Source organism: Pygocentrus nattereri, chromosome 28, assembly GCF_015220715.1.
Source record: "Pygocentrus nattereri isolate fPygNat1 chromosome 28, fPygNat1.pri, whole genome shotgun sequence".
In the NCBI taxonomy this organism is placed as follows: Eukaryota; Metazoa; Chordata; class Actinopteri; order Characiformes; family Serrasalmidae; genus Pygocentrus; species Pygocentrus nattereri.
This window is the reverse complement of record NC_051238.1, coordinates 21235457-21246621: the sequence shown is the minus strand read 5'-3', so window position 1 is coordinate 21246621 and position 11165 is coordinate 21235457. Positions and strand designations below refer to the sequence as shown.

At 41.6% G+C, this 11165-nt stretch overlaps 1 protein-coding gene across 1 annotated transcript in view; it reads right to left on the bottom strand.

Annotated features, from left to right (window-relative positions):
• Positions 1–2765: 2765 nt before the first annotated feature.
• Positions 2766–11165, bottom strand: part of gcn1 (GCN1 activator of EIF2AK4) — a 46876-nt gene continuing 38476 nt past the window's right edge. The window contains exons 52-58 of the mRNA XM_017702823.2: positions 10313–10506; positions 9286–9400; positions 7871–7967; positions 6630–6778; positions 6315–6425; positions 4923–5144; positions 2766–3450 (exon numbers count right to left, since the gene is read on the bottom strand). Of these exons, the coding sequence (XP_017558312.1) occupies positions 3325–3450; positions 4923–5144; positions 6315–6425; positions 6630–6778; positions 7871–7967; positions 9286–9400; positions 10313–10506 (1014 nt within the window). The 3' untranslated portion in view covers positions 2766–3324. The remainder of the gene's footprint in view (positions 3451–4922; positions 5145–6314; positions 6426–6629; positions 6779–7870; positions 7968–9285; positions 9401–10312; positions 10507–11165) is intronic.

The following is an 11165-nucleotide window of genomic DNA, read 5'->3' as shown; positions in this document are numbered from 1 at the left end:
AACAGGTTCGAAAGAGTTGGACATTCCTGGTATGAAGCCCGTTCATAGACTGTTAAGAGAAAGTGTGACTGTATGTTTCAAAGTTCACAGCTGTTGGATTTTATAGCCTTCATCATTCCTTGAAGTAATCTTTTGGACGTTACTGTAGTTTGGACTGGCACGCCGGTGTTGTTTTAACCTCTTACACTCATGGATACATTTCGATTTTTTCTCATTTCAGTTAAACGCCCAAATCACCAGGCAAATTATTCAGTAGCTGCATGAAATAATTTTTTTTTTTTTTTTTTGTAAAAGTTCCCCTCAGATTAACAGAAAATGTGTTGTATGATCATAAACACAATGCTATACGCTTACAACCACTGCTGAAAGCCATAAATCTTAGATGCTCTTTGTATCTTTTATATAAAAAGAATTTTTACAGAGCACATCACTGAAGAGACGCCATCTGAGATCCAGTTTACTGCTCCAGTTTCTTTATAGGAAGATGGTCAACTTTCAGTAGAAAAATCAAATGATGAGTTCAGCTTCTTTTGCTATAAAGTTTTTAAATGACGTTACCCATCTATTTGACTGGAAAGAAGACTCTCATGTGATACACTTTTTGAACGTAGCTTATGAAATATTAAAGTTATGAAGTAAAGAATGTGCCAAAGTGTATTTTGGAACCACTGGTGGCTCCTAGGAGTTAAAAAGGTTCCCACTCTAAATATTTGTAGGTAGTGAATATAGAAATGAAAATGATGAAGATGAAGTGTTTCCTCCCATTAGAATGAGATCCAATACACTTACTTTCACAAAACACTAGAGGGCAGAACTATTCTACTGGCCTATTTGAGTGTCAAAACAATGTTTCCCAGCCACAGTCCAGGAGGCCACTCACACTGCTTATTTTCCCTGCATGTGGACTAGACTGGGGAGTGGTTAGAGAATACTAATATACACTCATCGGCCACTTTATTAGGTACATTGCTAGTAGAAGGTTGGACCCCCTTTTGCCTTCAGAACTGCCTTAATTCTTCGTGGCATATTTTGCCGAGGATACGACCGCCCACATGTCCGGACACTGGACACTGAAGGAACGACTGACTGTCGAGCTCTCCTGCTACCCACTTCACACCAGGTGCCCACGCCACAGCTACCGCCACCTGCCTTGGACTATCTGCCCGGAAAACCGCATTGAAGTTTTCATGGACTCCTAGCTATCACTACTACTAATACTACTGCTATTAATATTAGTAGTATAATAACTCTGTAGGTAGTTTGACCAGAGGAGGATGGGTCCCTCCTTGTGAGCCTTGGTTCCTCCCAAGGTTTCTTCCTCAGCTCTGAGGGAGGTTCTCTTTGCCTCTGTCACCCCTGGCTTGCTCACCTGGGGGTTTTACATTCATGTTAAAACTTTGTCTTTACTGGAATTCTGTGAAGCTGCTTTGTGATATCAATTGTAAAAAGAGCTACAAATAAATTTGATTTGATTTGATATTCCTGGGTTGAATCCCAGGACTGTCTGGATACTTCTGGTTGTGCCGTTGGGGAAGACACTTAACCCCGACTGCCCCAGGTGGCATCGCTCAGCTGGTGGCTCTGTGGTGGGCATATTTGGGCAGGAAGATAATTTTCGTCATTGCAGAGTGGTTGAATAAAGAACAGGCCGATATGAAAACTTTGCGGCTGATGCAGAATTCTGAAATTCTCCAATAGTTTTAGTGAAATGTGGTTGCTAGAATTGTCAGTTGTTAATTGTATTGTCCATTCTCAACTGCCCCCAAACTGATAAGTCACTCTTACCCAACACAGTTACAATTAGAGAAAAGCCCCCAGCACGTCAGACCCTTCATCTCACCCAGAGTTTTCGTCCTCCTGCCTTCTGCTAAGCAGTACTGAAGCATGCTGTTAGACCACCAGACACGACTCAGGTCCAGCATACTATAGTGTCCCACACACTAACTCGGTGTTACTGCAACTGTACTCTGAACACTGAGCTCTCTCATGTCATACTGTAAACTCTACTTAATGATAGGCTGTACAGACAGAACATCAACAACTAATTACCTATGAAAGATTATAATGTGGATTTTCAGTCTGGGGAACTGGGGAGAGCTGGTGTACACACAAATGAATCTACAGCCCTGATACATGAGTTCTACTCTAGTAGAGAGTGAAAGGACAAGCTGGTCGACTGTTGATTCTGAGAGTGAGTTGATTGGACCGACCCAGTTAAGCATACTTAGCTGGATTGTAAGATTTTCAGCCTTGTATTGTATATTGTATGGTTATATGTATTGCACTAGAATTGAATTACATCTTTTTATACCGGATACAAATACCACCGACATCAAAACAGTCATGTAAGCTCAGTGTTGATGTTGAAGTTATTGTTAGCTGTCTACCATAGCAGACTGGAGTTGCATGTAAATAGCAATGATGAAGAGTGCAGATTAACAGCTTCGTGAGTATTTCCATCCAAGTCAGGTGAAGGAATTTTCATACATTGCCCCCCCTCCCCATATTTAAGGGATCAAACGTAATTGGACAACTGGCTGCTCAGTTGTTTCATGGCTAGGTGTGTGTTATTCCCTGATTTTTCCACTTACAAGTAAGTAGACATAAGGTCTAGAGTTTATTTCAAATACGACATTTGCATTTATAGTCGGTTGCTGTTAATTCTCAATACGAGGTCCAGTTACTGCCAATGAAAAAAGCCGTCGGTAGCATGAAATATCTGAGAAAACACACCAGAGAGACAGCAAACACAACGAAAGTCAAAGAACTTATTAAAGCAAGATTTTTATTTCATTTTTACAACCAATATCAAAGGATACAACACTGATTATAAAGTCAGCATCTCATCCTTTGGGTTGTCCACCTTTCAACACACACATACACACAGAAGGAAGGAAAAAAAAAAAAAAAAAAAAAAAAAAATCACATTACAATACTGAGGAAAAAGCTGGAGGAAGTGGACACCAACGCTCATCGTGTGAAACCAAATCCAAATGAAATGACTCGTAAAATAATTGGCACAAATCAATACTTTTTGTCTTGCAACCGTTCCAAGTTTGAGAAAGCTTGAGAAGAAAAAAAAAAAAAAAAAAAAAAAAAAATCAGATGTTGACTATGATGATTTTACGATGGCGCTTCCTCATCTCATAATCGATATGGTCATATAAAGCCAGCATGGGAGGGGGGGACAAGTGCATGTGTGTGTTGTCGTTGCATTACTCTTCACGTAGCAGATGCAAGAATTCCATTTATCACAACAGACTGTTCTTTGAGAACATTAGTGACTGCATAACTGTATCCCGGAGAGAGAGCTGATCGGGCAGATCACGTGAGGATGGTGTCGTCTATTTCTTCATTGGAGTCGGGCAGGCCTGAGATTTTCTTCAGCGACCGACGGAAACATTCAGATAGCAGCTCATTACTGGCGGAGTCTAGAATGGCACTGACACTCTGCAATGTATTAAAACAGGAAAAAAAAGTTAATTAAAAAAAATTAAGTTATAACAATGACTGCACACTTCGGTAAAACCGCTAATAATCATGTGATCAGCATGATGCATTTATCTTCTCAGAAAGTACACCAATTTCTTAAACTAAAAATTAAAAGTGCAGTTGAGTAAATTGTCTAGTTATACATCTGAATAATGTGATTTACTAACGTTTATAAATACTTTAGGTCATAAGAATAATTAATAAACAGCTTTCTAAAGTGATTTCAATCATACAATGATGGCGCAAAACATGACGCCCACATTGATCATCTTGTAGCAATGGTGCAGGTCATCCCAGGTCTGGGGTACACTGGACGGTAAGCAAACAGTCCGTTCTCTCAGTCAACAGGCTGGTGCAAAGACCTGAGTGACAAGGGACTATTCTTACAGCCAGATGACTCGGCCCGAACCACCTCCAAAATGGCAAGGCTTGTGGGTTGCACCCGTTCAGCAGCGATAGGTACCCACCACCACTGGTCTGAGGACGGACAAATCACAAAGCGAGCAGCAAGATGTCGGGAGTCTTAGGCTCATTAATGAGCAAAGGCAAGGAAGACCATCCTGTCAGGTCTGGACAGACAGGCACAAGTCAGAAATTTTTAAATGATGGTTACGGGAGGAATGCGTCACAACACACAATGCATTGCACCGTGCTGCATAAGGGGCTGGTTAGCCGCAGATCTGTCAGATTGGCCATGCTTACTGTTGAAAGAGCCTTCATCAGACATGCAAGCAGTGGACCAGGACCTCGGAGCAACACAAGGAGGTCACCTGGTCTGTTGAGTCCTGGTTTCGTTTACATCACATGCACAGCCAGTTATGCCTGTGCTGTTTATTTGGGGAAGTGATGGCACCAGGATGCACTGCAGGAATAAGACAATCTGGTGGAGGGAATGTGATGCTCTGGGCAATATTTTGCTGGGAAACCCTGTCTTCTGTCATTCGTGTAGATGCCAATCTGACGCTTTCAGCAGAATAAAGAGCTGCACACATTATTCGGGAAAGGTTTGAGGAACATGAAGAGCTGACAGTGTTGCCCTGGCCTCCAAATTCCTCAGATCTCCACCTTGCAACTTGTAGAACTTGAAGGATCCCGTCATGTCTAGGTGTCAGATACTAAAAGGAACCTTGTAGAGTTTTGTAGTGTTTTGGTGGCATGCGGACAACCAATATCATGTTAGGCAGGAGGCCGTCATGTTTCAGCTCATCAGTGTACGTTTCAGTTGTTTTGGTGTATTGATTTTCTTTTATTGTCCAGGTTCCAACTCTGTACCTTTGAGCGTTCAAAGTATTGTTAGGATCCTGAATCAGATCAAAATTACGGAATCAAATCATGAGGCACTGAATAACTTAATAAAGAACTGGAACGGAACTGCACTGTTGTGAGGAGACTTAAACCCCTAAAACCTTTAGTTTTTTAGTGGAACCCACCTGCATGCCCTCCTCTCCCTGGCGGAGCCGGAGCAAACTGACAATGGTGTGTTCACTCTGGGAGCGGACGCTGGTGTTCTTGTCTTTGGTGTTGTCCAGAAGGGCTTTGATGACTGGCTTCACCAGATTGGGCTCCATGGCTGGAGTATCCGCCTCTTTCCATATCCACCACAGCACTCGCTCGGTCACCAGGCGGATATCACTCGACTGGTTCTGCAGACACTGGAGAACGAGGCAGAGCAGAAAGCCACGTTTACATAGTGTTTATCAGATTTTATAGTGTAATAGTGTTTTTACCAAGACTGCAAAATGTTAATTTGAAGGAATACAGTCATAACTGCTTCATAAAAACCTCCAATTTACAGCAGTTGTACGCTTTAGATTAGATTAACCATTTATTTTAGTGGAACTTTTTTATTAAAGCCCTTTTTACAGTACCTTTTTACAAGGGAATTCAACAGGCCAAGGATTTATATGAAGTTAAAGCGTAAACACAGCATGGAGTCAAACTCCTGGTAAGACTGCTGGCTGTGTGAAATCTAGTGCCATTACCACAAAACTACTGGGTGTGAAAAGAAGTAAATACCGTGACAAAAAAAAAAAAAAAGTATGGGAATCCTTTGGAATGATCTAGTGTTCCCCATTACTTGGTTATTAAATGCGATGTTCTTCATCTAAATCACAAGGACAGACCATCGATTGCTAAGTAGTATCAAAGTAGCTTCAATTCCATTTCTTTGACTGGACTGGGTTTCCTAACTCTTGACTCTAAGTAGCTTTCATTGAAGTCATTCACCCACAGGTTCACATACCTTTCCTAACCTGTACTAAGAATATGTGAAGGATGTGTTAAACAATACATTACTTGTGTGTATTACGAGTTCACAGATGTGTTTATTGGAAGCTACACCATATCAACGCATATTTGAAGATGTCTTTATGCATAAAGGATCATTCCAAAGGAGTCACATCATTTCTACCAGTTAAATTAGTACTTTATTGGCTTCCTTCATTTTCCACTTGTTTTTGTCCAGTTTTTACAAAGTGGAATAAAAACTGCTCCTTCGTGTGTGTGTGTGTGTGTTACTGCACAAAAATGTTGCAGAATTGCTGACATCGCAAAGCATTATTGTGGCATTTTGGGTTTTACCGGCGAGTTTCACTTTCGTAAGAGCGTCCTAACAAACCTTAGTTTCTATGAGGACAGACGTCAGAAAAGAAGGACCCCATAACTTCCTCCTACTGGAACACCACCTCGTTCCCCTGAATGTGTCTTTGTGCTACTCTAATTCACCACTGAATGTTCTGTAAACATTTTTTAACGTGTTGGTTTCTGGCAAACATTTACGGGTGTTCTGTTCCTAACGCAGGTGATTTGATTTGAAAGCTAACCTTGACGAACTGAGTGATGACGCGAGGTGAAACGGCTTCTCCTCCGGCTGATCTGATCTGGTGTTTCATGAGGTAACCCATCGCCCGGATCCCACTGCAAGCTATGGGAATCTACAGTACACAAAAAAAGGAAAAGGAGAAATTATTGGAAGAAAGACGGCAAAAAAGAGAAGCGGCATGCATGCAATGGCACGAAACCCTCTACTGATGTTACACGCATGAACAAATGGAGATGCGCTTATGATCATAAAATGTTGCCATATCTTAGAAAAGTACACAGGTGAAAAGAGAGAGAGTAAAGCAGCAGTAGATTACTCTGTCTGCAGTGGCGCTGGATAAGACGGCCTCCAGCACGGCTGAGCTGTACTCTGGAGCACACAGTTTTTCAGGGGCAGACTTCACAGCTATAGCGAGAGCCAAGCTGCGGCCATGACGCACCATCCAGTCTACTCCAGACACGTCCGCTATGGGGCAAAGTTTAATGTGGGTCAGTACAAATGTCTTACCCATGTATAGCAGGGCAGTAACAGTGAAACAAATGAAAGTGATGTTTGGAAAAAGTACCAACTGTTTAACAGAGGTGTTAAGTACGTGGCATCAAGCTGAAAGTGGGGATTCAACTGCATCAATTTTGTGGTACAATCAATTATAATAACATTTACATTTCTGGAATTTGGCTGACGCTCTTATCCAGAGCGACTTACAATTTGATCATTTTTACACAGGTAGGCCAAGGTGGTGTTAGGAGTCTTGCCCAAGGACCCTTATTGGTATAGTGTAGGGCGCTTGCCCTGGTCGGGGATTGAACCCCAGTCTACAGTGTATAAGGCAAGTGTTAACCACTACACTAACCAACCACCACACCAAAGCATAAGGCTTAACATACTTGTTAATATCAAATAAATAGCCAAATGTGCCTTAATATCAAAACAATATTTTTTTTTGTCTGCCTGACTGATACTTCCGTTTAATTAACATCTTAAAATCCATCAAAGTCACTTAAAATGCATTTGTAAAAATGTTTCAGGACAGTTTTTTTCCCCCCACTTGTGTATTTCTTCCACTCCCACTTCCTACAGTGTTCTAAACTATATTTAAAATAATAATTTGATTAAATGTGATGATCTTGTTGGTGTGGTAGTTGCAGTGCAGCTCCGGTGTTGTACTCACTAGTGTGTGGAGGAGCTGCTTCTCTGTTTGTGAGAAAAACTTACATGCAAGTCGTAAACTGCTTTTAGTTCCTCAGAAACCTCATCAAATCTGTGATTTGAGTGGTGAAGTTTCAAACCTGCTGTTTAATAACAGTTTAATAAGAAAAACTAATTCGCATATACGGCTGAGTTTCCGTATTCAGATAAGCATCACTACACCTGTATATATGAGATGATCGACCTTCCTTTGTAAACCAAAGTCTTCCAGCAAATTTGAGCATTTTTCTAATTGTGTGATTTAGGTTTTCATTGATTTTGCTGGTTATTTTCCATCTTTATTCCATTTCTCTTCAGCTACTCTCGTTCTCCAGCAGAGAAGGCAGGTACACTGTGCTGCGTGCTTACCAAGAACATGCTGCTGTAACACTGTCTTCAACTCCTCTTCAGACAGGAAGGCACAGAGCACACCAACACATCCTGCAGAGGCCATCCGAGTAGCGTCCTACACACGGATGTATGCACGTGCGCACACACACACACACACACACACACACACACACACGCTAATGTGACACACAACCACATCCTGAGTGGTTATATACCATATCTGAACATAAGAATCCAGTTAACCTTACAAGTATAACAAAACACACAGCCCTTTTTCCTTTTTCTACGTGCTCAATCAAAATCTGTTTGCTGCTGGTTGAGGATCTAATATATTCTTTCCATGACGGCAATGATTTCCATGCTAACTGGGTGTTAACTGTTTGTTGATGCTCACTGGTTCCAGACATCCTGAGGGCAGACCAGAACGTTATAATTACTAGGTTTTCATTTAATAATAAAAATAGATGGATGCTGTTTGGTTTACATTCAGCCAAGTTTAGCTGTTGACTGAGTTTTAGGTAACTTTTAAAAGAAGAAGGAACAGAGAATGACTTCACCATAATTTGCTTCCAAATGTTCCAATACAAAGTTGGACCAAGAAAATAACAATAACAATATTTTTTTCTTTTAAAGCTCTTAACCTGGTATCGGCCTTGCTGCTCCCGATCTCAGCCTCGACTTGAATTCAACTAACACAAAGCCTTGGTCTCGACTCGGACTTGACGTGTCCAGATCTTAGTCTTCACTCAGACTCATCTTTAGTGGTCTTGACTACAACCTCACCATTCATACCAATATCACTCAAAGCACCTGCTGCCTGGATTAAGGCAGGCGGGATTGAGGATAGAGTTGATGATTATGAGTTTTGTGCACGCACACAACCTATTTAACTATTTATAGGCTTTTATTCGGCAGGATATTATCAGCACATGCAACTCATGTTACTAGTTATTGTTATTCTGCTTACAGACAATTGGAGGAAGGGCTGACCCAGGCTGTGAAATAAAGGGTTTAAATGAGCATCACTGCAGCTACAATGTTTGAGTTTTCGGTTTGTAAATCAGAATGTTCTTATGCCTCTGATACACGTGAACACAGCTGCTCACGATAGAAAGTGAATGCCTAAATATTAATGCAGTAAATTTCACATGATGATTTATGGGTACGCCTATTGATAGGATTTTAAAAAAAATTATGAGAACTGTACAGGAGAGATATAATGACAGCACCTTGCCTGCAGAAGGGAGGTATTTAAACCCACAATATTCAGGGGCATAGCAGTGAAGGGCATGTGGTGGTGGCCGTTGCCCACAGTTGCTTAAATATTTCCAGTAGTGTTGTTGGTGTGAAAGATGCAGTCAGTTTAATATGCTCCTATCAGCTGTGCTTAAAATGATGACGCGTGATACAGCGCCTGCGGTGGGCTGTCATACCTCATCATGCCCCAACATGCCCAAGAGCGTAGTGATGATATTCTTCCTGATGGTGGGGTCAACCTTTGCCCCAGCGCCTTGAACGACGAACCTCAGGGCTTGGAGCATCGTCTCCCTACATCACAGGGCAGAACGTCAGAGAGGAGTTAGATTATAAAGCATGTTCTGCTTTCACCGTAAAGCAGGGGTTAACAACTGGCGCACTGCAGTTCAGATGTGCTTCCAGCAGGGGATTTCAGTGGACCGGGTCAAGCAGCAAAGCCAATTAACTTACAAACAGCTATTAAAAAATTGCTGTATTTCAGCAACATATATAAACATGAACCAGAGCGGCTTCTGCCGCAGCCCTGCTTCACATTATTCCGTCACATGCCATTTATGTAAAGGAAGAAGGCGAAAGCAGTGCATCAGAACCAAGACTACAGGAATAGACAGCAGGTCAGAAAGCCAATAAGTGAAGATATTTTCATACAATTTTTATTTCATTTGCTATTTTGAAGCTTTAAAAAAGTGTTTAAAAAGAAATGAACCAAAAACAGTTTTCTTTCCGGTTCAGATGTGTGTCTGTTCAGAGTTCACGGCGCTGGTCTAACGCAGAAACGTTAAAGAGTCGGTGCCTCCATGACACTAATCCCTTCAAATGAACCTTCCTACAAACCCCAGTTCTGAGAACCAATGAAATCAACATGAAAAAGACCGGTCTTCAGTATTTTACGTTTTCATTTTTTCTCATTTAGTTATTTTAATGAAAAGACAGGATTGTGTGTCCTGTACACAAATATTTTCCTTTTTTAAAATAACTGGAGCCTATCCCAGCGGTCCACTTAAAGGTAACCGTTGTCATCATTTCCTTATGTTGGTTTATTTTTCCAAAATATTGTTAGCAAGACATTCGATGTAACTGAACCTTCACAGGTTTAAGGTTCACAGGTTCTGTTGCCCGTCAGCGTTTTCAAACAAAAGTCTTAATTTCTACTTCATACGGTTTCAGTTGGAATTGGACTACACTGGTGAAACCTGAGCCCACCTGACGCCCGAGTCCTCTGCATTTCGGATGGCCGAGAGCTGCTCAGCGAAGAGCGGGTCTACTTTAGTGTGAATGGAGACGAGTTGACCCAGAGCCTCGGCTGCCCTCAGCCTCACCGCCCTGCTCGAGTCCTGCAATGCCTTCAGAAATGTTGTCTGGAGCTGCGGCAGGAAGGGCTTCAGAGCAATGCCCACCTACAGAGGGGAACAGAGCGGAGATAAGTTACACACTAGAGAATGGAAGTGTTTGAAATGCTTTGTATGAGATGCTGAAAGAGTCGAGAAATGTTAAGATGTGGATTATAAATTAGAAGAAATATTCCAATGCATTGGTTCCCAGTGCTGGCTCTGGAGTTCCCAGGCTCTGCTCATTTTAGTGTTTTTTCCGTGCTCTACCACACCTACTTTCAAAGGATTCGGTGTGACAGAACAGGAAAAACATTAAAAGATGCGGGGAAGAGGTACCCCAGAGCAAGAAGCAAAGCCCAACTTCATTCAGCTGACTTCACTAACTGATACCATCATTTACCCATGTCAGCTCCAAGTACTCAATCTCAAATAATGTGATACATTATTAATTCTACTATTTTTTAATGCTGCTAAAACATTTTTCTAGTCTGACCATTAAAACCAGCTGTAACTGGCCAGGCTGAGGCCCAGCTGCTGGCATTGCTCTGATAGACTTAACGGTTTTTAAAGTAATACCTTTAGCAGACCACTATACTAGACAGCGAGCGCGGGAGACCTACAGATAAACAAGCAGCAAAATGTGTAAACACAACACTGATTAACATAGAAACACCTGCAAGCAGCAATCAGTGGGGCAGTTCAAGCTAAAACATCCTTTGGTAGAG